General features: G+C 43.1%; 1 protein-coding gene across 1 annotated transcript in view; it reads left to right on the forward strand.

Annotated features, from left to right (window-relative positions):
- FMNL2 (formin like 2) overlaps positions 1-14,566 on the forward strand; it is a 78,397-nt gene that overhangs the window by 50,306 nt on the left and 13,525 nt on the right. The window contains exons 10-14 of the mRNA XM_033165101.1: positions 309-419; positions 2,670-2,819; positions 6,215-6,316; positions 6,928-7,243; positions 8,579-8,773. Coding sequence (XP_033020992.1) covers positions 309-419; positions 2,670-2,819; positions 6,215-6,316; positions 6,928-7,243; positions 8,579-8,773 — 874 coding nt within the window. The remainder of the gene's footprint in view (positions 1-308; positions 420-2,669; positions 2,820-6,214; positions 6,317-6,927; positions 7,244-8,578; positions 8,774-14,566) is intronic.

Genomic DNA, 14,566 nt, shown 5'->3' on the forward strand with positions numbered 1-14,566 from the left:
GCAGCATACTCTTTTGCCTGCTGGGATTGAGCCCAATGAATTCAGTCAGTGGGATTTCCTTCTGAGTAGACATATTGTAGGACATCCCCCCTCTCTTCAAGACACATGCTTCTTACTCAGAAAACTTGATTTCTATTTTGGCAAGTACAATTCATTCCTCACAAATTGTCAGGCATAATCTTGAGATGGTCTTAAGACATCCGGGTTGTATAGAAGGCAGCAAACATTGCCGCACATGATTTGTCCCTGTGCAAAATGAAGGGTTAGCACTACCAGTTTCCATTTTTTTGATGGTTCTTGTTTTACAGGTGGCGTGTATGCAGTTCATCAACATAGTGGTTCATTCAGTAGAGGACATGAATTTCAGAGTTCACCTCCAGTATGAATTTACTAAGCTAGGCCTGGATGAATATCTAGATGTGAGTACCGCCTGCTTTGGCTTGTTTTGTACTTGGATATGATTATGCTCAGAATTCATTGTTACTTTCTGTGTTAAAAAGAGCCACAAACTTCGGGGTTTCAGACACCAGTGATTGAACCTGGGACCTTGTGCATACAAAGCATGCACTTCATTACAGAGTTATGACCCACCCCCTAGAATCCATAGACTTTATAATGGGACACTTGAATTGTTTAGAAGGACAATTGGTTTTCTCAGTGCTATTTTTCTAGAAAATGAGGTGCTGGAACTCTCCCTGAACACCTCCCTTGTTCTCTCATAATGGCAATGGCACCCATCTGAGAGGCGCTGGAACTCTGTTCCAGTGAGTTCCAGCTGAAAAAAGAAAGCCCTGGGTTTTCTTAATCTACTCATTGCAGCCAACCTCCCTAAGGCAGGTTGAACTGTGATCTACAAAAATGTGCTTTGTTCTTCCGGTGATGTTCACCACGTGCAGCATGTAATTCTGACCCGGGGGTGGGTAGTGTCCAGTCGTGTGGCTCGGAGCTGGAGCTTAGAGTCCCAAAATAACTAGCCAGTTCCTTTTCATCTCAGAAATGGAGAATGTCCATAATTGGGTTTGAAAAGCCAATATGAGAGCTGCAGCTGACATGTAATGCTGTGTTGGTTAAATTGCTTCCTATAGAATGAAGTCTAGGCTTGATGTATTGTAATCACATTGTCTGAATGTTTGCACCAATGCTGTTATATAAATTATAAAATAATACTGGCCTCTTAACATAGAGCAATGGGCTTTGGTTGGGCTTATACAGCAAAAGGAATATCTTTTTATTATTTTTTTCCTCTTGTACCTGCTATGAATTTGTGGGTACCAATTACAGTTAAGTTTTTGTGTCCTATTTCTCCATCTTGAAGTGTTTTTCATTCCTCTCTTCCCATGGTGCTCTATTATTAGGAACTTTTAACATGGAGACAGATTTTTTTTGTTGTTGCTTAGAATTCAGCTGTTCTTGCTGCTTTTTGGCTTTGTTCCATCGTATAACATAGTCAAGAGCTTATCTCATGTATTCTGACAACAATACTTTATGTTCCATATAATATGCTTCTCCTGATGCTACGGTGCAGCATGGGGACTATTTTTCGCATTTAAACACTCACTTACTCACCACCCCAAGCTGACCCTTTTGAGTTATTTTCATTCAACCTTAGGTTAACAACCCCTCCCTGCTGGTAAGTTCAGTTCAACAAGAAAAACACTTTTGCTGGTATGGAAATGCCATAACAGCAGTGCTCTTAAAATTCCTTACACAGAGCCCCCTTTTAAGTCACGGTGAATCATGTGATGGATATTTTTAAAAGTAACTCAAACAAATTGCTTTTTTGGGGGGGGGTTTGATGGCGATTTGGAGTAGATCACATTGCCAATATTATGCATTTAAAGTCCACAACTGAACGAGATGTGCATGATTAACCTTAGTTACAGGTAGGTAGCTGTGTTGGTCTGCCATAGTCAAAACAAAATAAAAAAATCCCTTCCAGTAGCACCTTAGAGACCAACTAAGTTTGTTCTTGGTTTGAGCTTTCGTGTGCATGCACACTTCTTCAGATACACTGAAACAGAAGTCACCAGACCCTTATATATCTTGGTGAGGTTGATGGACTTCCATTTCATGCGGCTCAGTGTGGTGCCTTCCATAGCTCCAGTTACAGGTAGGTCTTCCATAGTCAAAACAAAATAAAAAATCCCTTCCAGTAGCACCTTAGAGACCAACTAAGTTTGTTCTTGGTATGAGCTTTAGTGTGCATGCACACTTCTCCAGATACCTGAAGTATCTGAAGAAGTGTGCATGCACACGAAAGCTCATACCAAGAACAAATTTAGTTGGTCTCTAAGGTGCTACTGGAAGGGATTTTTTATGATTATCCTTGTTATCCAGCAGAATCAATGGGCATTGGAGGAGGGAGAAAGAGCACACCATGGCAAGCTTCCATTCATGGTTTGTTACTTACCCTGACACGACAACAGCAGGAATGGTGGAGGTGTGAAGCAGGGGCTTCGGACCACTGTGCACCCATTTGCTGCTCTTTCACATTAAACCATAGTTTATTTTCAACTATGGCTTACCTGAACCCAGGCCTGCATATATATTGCTTTTATTAGTGACAATGAAATCAACCATTTTAGCAACATGTGATGGGGGGTGGAAAACCTGACTTATTTAGCGGTGCTAAACGATGCTGTGCCCCCTGCCCTCTTTTGATCTTCCAGAAACTGAAACACACAGAAAGCGATAAGCTGCAGGTGCAGATTCAAGCTTATCTGGACAACGTGTTTGATGTGGGAGCTTTACTTGAAGATGCGGAAACCAAGAACGCTGCCTTGGAAAGAGTAGAAGAACTGGAAGAAAATATATCTCATGTTAGTATTGGTGCTTTAAAATGTAGACGTTGGGGGGGGGGGTCTTTCTGGAGGCTGGTTTTTATTTGGTCATTTGATTATTTATCTGGGCATCAAATTGTGATTACAATTGCACTTTATTTCGTTTATATCCATTACTACCAGTAAAGCTTTTGGTCGTCTATTATTTTTATTGCTACCTTGAGAAGAAAACACACACACTCTTAAAATATAGAGGAAAGGCTAGTTTACCTGGATAATTGGTTTCCGTGTGATTTAATATTTTTAGTTCAGTCTGCAGTGCTATGCCTGCTTTTACTTTGCCAATGTCACGGACAGCGTGCCTGCAAGACATCATTAAACAGACACTCTAATATTACTAGGAACTAAAGGAGGCAAATTCTTGTTAAAGCACAAGAGGTTTGAGCAATTTCTGTCTGGAAGTTCATTTAGAGCTGGACTGAAAAAATGTCCTTGGGATTTTAGTCTTGAACTTCATTTTTTTTGTACCTATTCCAAACTGACACAAATATGGGAAAAAATATTTACCTGCTGTATAGCATGCAGGCGCATGAAAATGATGTTCAGTTTGTGGATTTCCCAGAAGTGTCTGAGTGATTACTGTTAGGAACAGGATACTGAGATAATGGACCCTTTGCCTGATCCAGCAGGTCTGCTGTTTTTACTGCCTAGTAAACAGGTAGTGATGTTTGCTGCAGAGGTTTACTAAGATTTTTTTTGTGTGTGAACCAAACGTTATCTGATTACTCTCTTAAGTGTTTGTCATCTCCCTCTCTGGGTTAATAAATATTTATAATTAAAACAATTAGAAAACACTTGATTCTTAAAACAAAACAAAACCAGGGGCTGCATCCGGACATAGACATCCACAACTGAAAGTGCTTCTTCCGTTTGTGAAAGACACTTGATCCCAGTGGCAGAAGGGGGAAAGGAAGTAATTTTGCACCAATCCTTTCCTGAAGCTTCTGCCCCCCCCCCCAATCTAGTGGACACCAGCCTCCTGGAAGAGATTTTCAGAGGGTACAAGGGTCTAGAGTGGGGGTCTGGAGCTGGTAGGAGCAAATCTGGAACCAAATTTCATAAGGTTACAGCCTAAGTAGAAGTGGTTACATTCCCCCAACTTGAGTTTTAAAACTTATACAAGCAATTATGTTGTAAAATGTTTTTCCTATTAGGTCCAACTTCAATATTATTAAACTGCATTTTGTGTGTGTGTGATATAGAGCCAATGGTGTTATATCCATATGAATGAAAACTCCCCATATTAATATTGTGTGTGTGTGGTCCTTGTTGTTCTCTGATCATGTTATTGACTCAAAACAGCTCTGGAGTATTTAATTTCAGCTGAATTACAATTCCAGATGGAATCACTTGGGAGAGCAGCTTGACCGAGAACTCTTGTTATAGGTTGGGGTGTGCGCACTAATTTACATATAAATTGCAAATTCCATGGACACATAGGGGGAAAAAAAACAAATAAGCAGATCCGTGTTTCATACCATAAAAGTGCAGGCATAAATCTCTGTAGCTTCCAAGGTATACAGTACTGTAAGTGTTCGCAAAGCATAGTTTACAGATTTAAAAATATATTAGCCACAGGGATCATGCTGGAATGGGGTGGTGGAGGAGTAGATGTCCCTACTTAAGAATTACTTGATTCCCTAGTTATAAAGGCGAAAAAGGCTGTGTTGTGGGTGATCCAATCTGAAGTACTTGAACAAGGCATCACTTTTGCTTGTCCCATGCCAAAAAAGTATGGCTCCGAGCGGTTTCCCACTTGTCCCATGCTTTTAGGCATGGATCCAAGCAGTTTTGTCTTTGCCATGCTGCTTCCCCCTGGAAAACCCACTCTTTGTGTGCCTAGGCAGAGACCGCTCCCCCCGACCCCTGAGAAACCACCAGAAGGAATAATGACTCGTGACAACGTGTTATGGAATTAAAATTGTCCACAACTTTATTAAACCTTTCAGTTGTAGGAAGACCTTGGCTTAGGCATTGGGTGTGTATCCCTCCCAGCCCCCCAGCCGGGGAACTGGGGCTCCTCAGGGTTAAATGGATCTGGGGAGGGTGCACTGCAAGACGCTTGTGCACGCAAGCAGCCCCCCCCCTTTCCACGCAACACAGGGAAGTTCACTGACAACCTTTCAGTGTATGGCCAGTGACTCCCTTTCACAAAACCCCTTTAATGGGGAACCCTGGAATAGCCGCCGCTGGGGGTGGGGGGCGGTGAGTCACCACTTCACGCCCCCTTCCCCCATTTAGGGAAGATAGACTAAAGGGTTCTGCCCAAGGCCCGAAATCGCCACCCGAGACCACAAACTTGTGGTCTCGCCGCCAATACTACCTACACCTGAAAACCCATTAGCAGTCCGGCATCCATTCCTGTAGGCCTGCCTGATGTCATCCAGCCAGTGTTCATTTCCCGAGGTGATGAGGTGCACTCCGTCAGGTCTGAAAAATTCCAATCTGTTTGTTTTAATGTCCAGTTTTTTCACAACTCTGCCTCCGATACACAAGATTGCCAAGCGGATGGCCATGTTAATTTTTTTTCATCGTGTAATTCAACTCAAGCGGACCAGAGGGAAGCCTGCCCATATACATGGTCTGCTTGGCTGGCCCCGCCGCCACAAACTGCTGATTGGACAGCTTAACCCGGGGTTTGGTGGGAACCCCAACCGACTGCAGTGACAGGGAGGTGGGCCAGCCCAACCAGCTGGTGAGTCCCACGTGGCCCGGGGGTGCTGTGCACCACAAAGGGCACCCACAAAGGGAGGTGTGAGCGTTCATTAGTGCTAAATCAGAACAAACTGCAGTCTACGGAAAACTCATTTGCCGTTTGTTCAGATTCAGTGCTAACCTGTTGGTTCCCTGGAGGAAAGTGGCAGGGCAAATGGAAGTGTGGATGAGCCCATCATCAATTCTAGTGTTTGCATTTAGCCTCCTATCGCTATATATCTCAAGATTTGATTAGTTTCATAAAATGTAACTATGGTGTTCACAGCTTCTAGAAATGTAAATGGAAGCTGGTTCTTTGAGTAAACCATTACTACCCAAATGGTTTGACATCTCTCTCTCTCTCTCTCTCTCTCTCACACACACACACACACACACACTCACTCACACTCACACACGGGCGACTCCCTCAGCTTTTGACCATGTAAATTCAACACCAAACCTATTGCTCCATCACGATTAGACCCTATGATTGTAAATATTATGTATGGTTCCTATAGTTCTGGCAAGCGTCCTGTTTTTAGACATTTACAGCATGAATAACTGAATGATACGATGCTTATTATATATATAATGGATGGCTCTGGCTTGCAGTCGCCACTGTGAATGAATAAGCCTTTCTGCCAATTAACACTCCCCTCCCCCACCCCTCTTGTGCCTAGTTATCAGAAAAACTGCAAGATACAGAAAATGAAGCTATGGCAAAGATTGTGGAACTGGAAAAACAACTCATGCAGAGGAACAAAGAACTGGATGTCGTTCGAGTAAGTGTACCGAGTGCAGGTTGTGCTGCTCAGGGTGCAGATTGTGCTGCTCAGGGTGCTCACTAGATGGTCAGCCAAGTTGCTCACAAGTATGTTAGACTCTAAAAACATGGAATCTGCTAGATTCACTGTTGCCTCCGCAATTGGCTGCAGTTCATTTTACTTGCAGTCTACAGAAGTGATTTAATCCCGAAGTTTGTGGGCACATTGGATCAATGAAGGTTTATAACACTTGGTTCCTTTCTGTGAGTCTCTTAGCCATGGAATGGGAGGACAGGAAACCAGCTGATATTCTGTAACTGGTATCTTCCACCAGAAGTTAGGCAATCTAACCCAGAACACAATAGGATCTTAATGATCCTAAGAGTCTTCATTACCCTAGGAAATAATTTAAACCTTTACAAACTTTCTGATATTGCCAGTTTGTGACCATGATTGAAGAAAAATGCAATTTGGATGAAGATAAAGTGAGAAGTGCATTTGCCGCCACCATCAAACATTGCCTGACAATGACTCAGCTGGGAATCCCATGTTATGCCGTTCCTTCAGTTTTGAGATGATTCTGCACATCAAACACATGTTGATTCTTTACCCGTGGGCTCTTTTTGCAGGAAATATACAAGGATGCGAACACACAGGTTCACACGCTGAGGAAAATGGTCAAAGAGAAAGAGGAAGCTATTCAACGACAGTCAACGCTGGAGAAGAAGATCCATGAACTGGAGAAGCAAGGGTCCATTAAAATTCAGAAGAAAGGAGATGGTGATATCAACATTCTTCCTGTTGGGGTGGCTTCTGGGACATTGCCCTCAGGGGCAGAAGCTGCCACGGGCACTTGTGGAGGATCAGCTTCTGGCTCTGCACCTTCGGTTCTGTTGCCCCCTCCACCACCACCCTTGCCGTTGTCAGAATCAGAATCGGAAGCAGGTGAGAAATGTGGCTTAAGGTAGTGGGGGGAGGAAGCCTATCCCTCTCAATATATCAGACCATACTTTGTGATGACCACACGTTGAAAGAAGCTGGGAACCAAAGCTGGATGCAGTGAATCAAGTGGCACTTAAGTGTTCACTGGATATCTAGGCATCTTACCTTAAAAATATTTACTTAGAAATTAATTCCCTCGAGATCAATAAGGTCTACTCCCAAATAAATAACTTTATGATTAGACTGTTGATTAAGTGTGCCAAATTGGCTCTGGATTACACCCTATGTCTTAATCATCATGACACGTTAGTGAACTTCATAGTAATAATAAAAAGCAGTAATTGCTATTACTATAAGTAGTTATTACTACTACTACAACAACTACTAGTAAAGTTAAAGGTAAAGGACCGTTAGGTCCATTTGCATACGACTCTGGGGTTGCAGCACTCATCTCGCTTTATTGGCCAAGGGAGCCGGTGTTTGTCCGCAGACAGCTTCTGGGTCATGTGGCCAGCATGACTAAGCCATAAAGGTAAAGGTAAATGACCCCTGGACACTTAAGTCCAGTCAAAGGCGACTATGGGGTTGCGGCGCTCATCTCGCTTTTCAGGCCAAGGGAGCCGGCGATTGTCGACAGGCAGTTTTTCCGGTCATGTGGCCAGCATGACTAAACCGCTTCTGGTGCACAGAGGACCGTGATGAGTGCCAGAGCGCATGGATACACAATTTACCTTCCTGCTGCAGCGGTACCTATTTATCTACTTGCACTTTTTTGGCGTGCTTTCAAACTGCTAGGTTGGCAAGAGCTTGGACAGCAATGGGAGCTCTCCCCGTTGCAGGGATTCGAACCACCGACCTTCTGATCAGCAAGCCCAAGAGGCTCAGTGGTTTTAGACCACAGCGCAATGCAGAGTAACATAAGCATGAAAAGGGAGTGATTCCCCTACCCTGAGGAGCTTATCTAATGCTATTCTCAACTGTCATCCGCTTCACTTTTGCTGAACTCTCACCATCTTGTGTTTGAGGTCCATTCTACATAATTACATGACCTGCAAGGTTCTGCAAAATAACATCCATTTGGCAGCTTCTGTAGTCTGCAGGCAAAATGGATAGCAAAGTTCACCATGTGGATCGCTTATAGTTGAGAGAACTCCCTCATTGTCATAGCTGTCAACTTTTCCCTTTTCTTGCGAGGAATCCTATTCGGAGTAAGGGAATTTCCCTTTAAAAAAGGGGAAAGTTGACAGCTATGCTCAGAGTGTGTGTGTGTGTGGGGGGGAAGCGGACATAGTTTGGTTGAATACTTTAAAATGCTGTTTTGTCCTTTTAATTTCTCAGTTCAAAATGGTCCTGTGACACCGCCAATGCCTCCTCCCCCTCCCCCGCCTCCTCCCCCTCCTCCCCCACCTCCTCTTCCTGGCCCAGCTGCAGAACCAGGACTGGCCCCTCCGGTCCCACCCCCACCCCCACCATCAGCACCTCCTCTTCCAGGAACAGCCTCCCCTACAGTCGTTTTCAACTCAGGATTAGCAGGTAAGAAGCAGCCAGCATTGCTGGTGTGCTTTGCAAGTCCTATACACAATACAAAAAAAATGTCCTTAGTCAAAGAGGAATGCGTCAGAATGGATGTTATGAAAAAGTGCTCCAAAGTCTTCATTGCTTAATGAATCAAGGTGTCCCAGTGCTGCAAAACCTTAGTTGCAGCAGTGAATTAAAAGCAAAATAACTTTCTAAAGAGGTAAGGTGATGGCCTGTTCTCAGTGAAGGTTTGGGGAAAGCCAAGTTTTTTGAAACTAAATCTCTGTTGTTTTTTTTGCTGCATCTGCTCAAAGGAGAGATTGTGAGCACCTGATGGAGCCGATACAAAGGTTGAACACTTAAGAGATTTCAGTCCCCTCCTCACCATTCTGAAGATTATGAGTAGCTGGCAGAAAAATGCTTTGATTTTATTAAATGGAGGCTTTATACAGTTGCTACAATCCCATCATGATGTCTCCCTGGTGGTAGAAAAGTGTTAGATGCAATTTGGGGTTCTGAAGATAGGAGGCAGGCATCTCTTAGAAAAGTGTGAGTGGTTTGCTAAGGAACTGAGCAAGCGATTGAATACTCGTTGGTATTGTACATGGAACAATATGATAATTGTAGACGTGGTGTGTGTGTGTGTGTGTGTGTGTGTGTGTGTGTAGATGGCTGGTTCTTTATTTTAAACCTTCTCTGATATCCCTTACAACAGGCAGAATTTGGATGCCTCTGTGCCATTGGGGCATTTATTTGGAACAACAGTGGTTTTTTCCCCACCTTTCTCTTCATGCATTGAGTCCAAAATCAACAGTTGCACATCCTGTGATAGTAGAGGTGAACTTGGAAGATTAGAGATTCAATTTCTGGTTCTACAGTGACATTGCACTGGCTGTGTAGCTCCAGCCTACCCCCCCCCTTCAGTTTACAACCCTTGGCTTGGTTTTGTCATTAGTCACAACCCTCTTTGCAAGTCTGATGTTCATTCAGCCTGCTAATACTCTATCTGTTGCCTCACTGCAATTAATACAGTTTCTGTTGACTTGAGCACAATTTGGAAGAATAAAAAAAATCATGAATCAGGCTGGCCCATTAACAAAACTTCATTAATGAAGACCCTCAACATAGTTGGAAAACTTAACACCACAGTTCTGGGTTTGGTCCTGAGGCTGAATCTAGAGCCATTTTTGATGTCTTATTGAAAATGACAGCCACTGGGAACTGAAATTAATTCAGAATAGCTGGGTATGATCTCCTGCCTGTATATGAAGGAAATAGGTTGCAGGGGGAATCTAACAGAAGAAAATAAAACAGCCTGGTTGGATCATGCCAATGGCCCATCTAGTCCAGCATCCTGTTTTGACAGTGGCCAACCAGATGCCTGTTTGAAGCACACAAACAGGACCTGAATGCCACAGAACTCTTTCCCGTGGTTTCCAGCAACTGGTATTCAGAAGCATACTGCCTCCAACAGTGGAGGTAGAACATAGCCCACCAGGATTAGTAGCCGCTGACAGCCTCATCCTCCCTGAATTTCTCTAAACCTATTTTAAAGGCATCCAAGTTGGTGGCCTTCTCTGCTCCTTTTGGGAAACATATTGGTGCTTCAGGAAACGAATGCTCCATATATTGGGCTTCAGTACTTTATTTGCTGGTAAACTAATTCTAGGTTATTGGTCTTTATGGCTTTGTTTGCAGTCTTCCTATACAAATAAGATGGGTAGAGTGTAGCTTCCAAATAATAGTGTTTACTGCAGAATTAATATGGTACTGGGCCATCCAATAATGGATGCTACCTTTTGTTTGGTACTTAAATGAAATCAGTAGAAGGCTTTCGGTGGCCACATGCCTCATCCATTGTTGTTCTGCTACACTAAGATAACCTCAAGTAGGAAAATGCAATTTACCTTAATGGGCGATAGGGTAGGTTGTCCAGTCCATAAACTCTATACTCCTAAGTGCAATTGATTATTTCTATGTAGAAAAGTGATGTGTGAAGTGGTTTTCAGGAGCCCTGATTTGTGATAATAGATTGTTCTATTAAATGACCTATGTAACCATAGCTAACCTTTTTTCTTATTTATTCCCTCTGCTTCCTTTTAAGATGGGCCAATCAAGCTTTTCTGTAGGTTCCTTTTTGCTGAGTATTTTAAGTACATTTCAATCCCATTTTCTGGTGTCTTCTTTTCCTGTCTTGTTAACCAAATCCATTTGTGTATCACTTTTAAAAACTAGCTTGCTGTGTTGTTGTTTTTTTGCATTATCCGAAAGCGTGAGATGTTTGTTTGACTTGTTGTGGTGCAAAAGCTCTGTTTAGGAGAATAGGGGTTTCCTAACAACTCTCTGCACCCTTAACAAGCTATACTTCTTAAGATTGATTGGGGGAAGCCATTCCTGTTTAAAGTTGTATCATTGCTGTTTTCTATGTGTGGTATGTATGTGGCCTTGGTTTTTCCATAAAATAGAAACTCTAGGGTATTCTAAGGCATATCATTGCATGCAGCATTGCATCTTACATTAGAGACTCATCAAGATCAATCACTTGGCTACCTTCAAACAGAAATATTCTTAATATACCTTCCCTTGGTGATGTCACCACACATCCAAACAAGTGCATCTCTTAAGCTAGGCGTCGGCAAGGTTATCTGTCCGTGGGCCGGATCAAGCCCACGGAGAGTGTCCGTGGGCCGGACATGCACAGCGCGATGCTGGAAATCGCATCTGCGCATGTCCGTGGCACCGGAAATCGCTTCTGTGCATGCCCAGATGCTGAAAATCACGCATGCGCAGACACGATTTTCGGCACCGCTTGGCAAGTCCCCGCACCGCACTGCACTAGTTTAGCACAGCGCGTGGGGGGGCTTGCCGAGCGGGCAGCTCAGTTGGCGGGCGGTTTGTGGGCCGGTAAAATGGCCTTTGTGGGCCACATCCAGCCCATGGGCTGGAGGTTGCCGGTGTCTGTCTTAAGCAAATGAGAAGTGTGGACTTCAGTTCTGAAGTAGCTTCAGACCTTTGAGTGGATAGTGACATCATCACATAATATCGGGCTCGCTGCCTGTCCAATTGTAATTCACAGCTCCAGTTTTGACAGCTAACAAAAGATGTGTGGAAATTAGCTTAAAATTAGTGGATGAATTTGTGAAATCTATTACAAATGTATTCTCAGTCTGAAACTTTGCACAAGGGTTTTGTTGCATTATAGGGGAAAGGGAGAAATGATAGATAACAAAGATATTTGGGGTGTACACATTCCCAGTCATCATACGTGAACCAGAGTGTTATTTGGGAATGTGAGTTTGCCCATGGTAAAATTCACTAGGTATGCTTTGCTTGACGGTGGACATAACAACTGCATGTTTCCAACTTCACTTTCCTGGCTAAATAGCTTCTTCAAAACTGGAGGAGTAAGAAGCAGGGGTTTCTTGACTGTGTGAAGCTTGCAAAAATGTTAACGATTCACTAATTTAGATTTAAATTCATGCTGTCAAATTGATAAACTGCTTGCCTCACTAAATAATAATACACATTGTGGCAAAATAAGCTAGCATTTTCTCTGGCAATACCATTGTAGTTCAGGATTTTATCTACCAGGATTTGGAATCTGCACTGTGTGTTTCCAGTTTCAAACTGGAGTTAGTCCTTAATGACATGAAGATGAGGAAGGAGCTGGTTGAGTTGATGAATTAACCAAATTGCTTAAAGCTTCAGAACCAATTTAAAACTTCTGCCGTAATTGATGTTTTCAGTGGCAAATGTTCTCGAGAATGTCATTTCCTGAATTTTATGTGCGCGTCCTCTGAACTTCATGAAGATTAATACTTACAGTGAATGAGTTACTAATTGCTGGATATTTCCAGCAATGCACATTTAATCAGTTCCCTTGGCTCTTAGGGTTAGGAAGTTTCCCCACCCCTTAGTAATTAACCTAAATTTTCCTGCTTCAGCTTATTATTCTTTGTCCACCGGTTAATAGGGAAGGCATGTCTTCAGAGCTGCTTTGGAAAATGTAGTAGACAATCACAATGAGAGATGGTCAAAGCAACTAATAATCCAAGAAATGATTGTGCTGAGTCTGGAGAGTGCTCTTTTACTGTTTAAAACACAGACTCTGGATTCTTTAAATCTGCAGTGTAATTTCCCTGGTGGCTGCTGTCAATTCCAATTGCTTAGAGCTTCTCTTCTTGCATTTCCAAAACACCACTTGCTTATTTAGAATTGAGGGCTCATCCACACTTGCCTTTTGCTCTGTACTTTGTAGGCACAGGTCTGCATTTTCCTGGTCTGTGACACCCCCCCCTTGCTTTCCTCAGGAAAACCCTATCTTTACCGCTGAATTGGAGCAAGCGGCAATTAGGGTTTTCCACGAAGTTGTTTTCAGTGGTAAAAAATGGGAGTTTGTGGAGAAAGGACCAGGAAGGAAGGAAGGAAACACTCAGACACGGACCTGGAAAACTTGGACCTGTTGCTAGAAATGTGGAGCGAAGCTAAGTGCGGATGAGCCCTGAGTGAGGTTTTCAGCATGGTTACGGACTTTAAACCAGTAGTCCCAGTGAATCAGTGGCACATGATGCAAATGTAACATGCACCAACTTGGACACTTTATTGATTGATTGTCCAAATGGACCCAGGGTGTGTTACAAAAAATAGTATAATTAAAAGCAAATGCAAACTACATTAAAATCCTAGAATAAAACCCAAAACAACAAATGGCAAAACAGCAATCCACAGCAATACAGGAGGAGGGAAGACGTCCACTCAGAAAAAGGCCTTTGTGAAGAGGTGCATCTTGACCAATCACTGAAAGGCTTGCAGTGATGGCACAAGACGTGCCTCAGAGTGGAGTTAATTCCACAACCCGGGGGCCAACACCAAAAAGGCCCTTTCATGTGCCACTGCCACAAAGAATCTCATAATTGTAGAGTTGGAAGGGACCCTGTGGATCATCTAATTCAACCCCTGCAATGCAGAAATTTCAACACGTGGCCCCCCATACTGCTTAGCTTTGCAAATATGCTAGCAGTTTTATTGCTGCATGAACCATAGAAGGAGGCAGCACTGCCAACAAGGCCTCCCCTGCTTAACACCTGGGGAATTTGATGTGGGAGGAGAAGCTCCTTTATCTGTTGTGACACTGATCATGCTAAATAATGGTACAGATCACGCATTTGCAATCCTAATCAACAGATGCATGTTTGTGTATACTCTCTTGCTTTTAAAATCTGGAAGGTGTTGTAGGTGCAACATATCACAAGATTTCCCTGCTGCGAATTGGCAGTCTCCAGGCTCATGTCCATCACTCCATAAATGTAGCCGACACCTGAAATTTCACACCTTCTAGATGCTTTGCAATAAACCTAATCCCTGTCTGTTAATCTTAATTCTCATGCGAGCACTTGGGCACCACCTGCCATGGGAGAAAAATACCGTATACTCACACTTAGTTTCTTTAATGGAAATGCTGAACCAGAGAAGCCATTGAGCAATCGCTCCAACTTCAAGTAAGGTAGAAAATCAGCTGCTCGCTACAGGAAGGGGAGGAGCTCACATCTGAAAAAGGATGGTGTTTTCTGCCTCTTAAGTGGAGTGGGGCTAGACAGCACTCACCTGGTGGTACCTTTAGTGTCCCCTCAGAAACACCCTTCAGTTGAGAACCAGTGGTGCCTTTTACACATTCAATGGAGACTGGAAACTTGAGTCATGTTTCTGTGATATTTAGGTAAATGTATGGTTGCTCTTCCGTAAATAGGCAACTCCACATAATTTCATCCAATAATCAGGCAATGTTTTTGTGTTGGGTTAATTTTAGTG

This window comes from Lacerta agilis, chromosome 1, assembly GCF_009819535.1.
Source record: "Lacerta agilis isolate rLacAgi1 chromosome 1, rLacAgi1.pri, whole genome shotgun sequence".
NCBI classification, from domain to species: Eukaryota; Metazoa; Chordata; class Lepidosauria; order Squamata; family Lacertidae; genus Lacerta; species Lacerta agilis.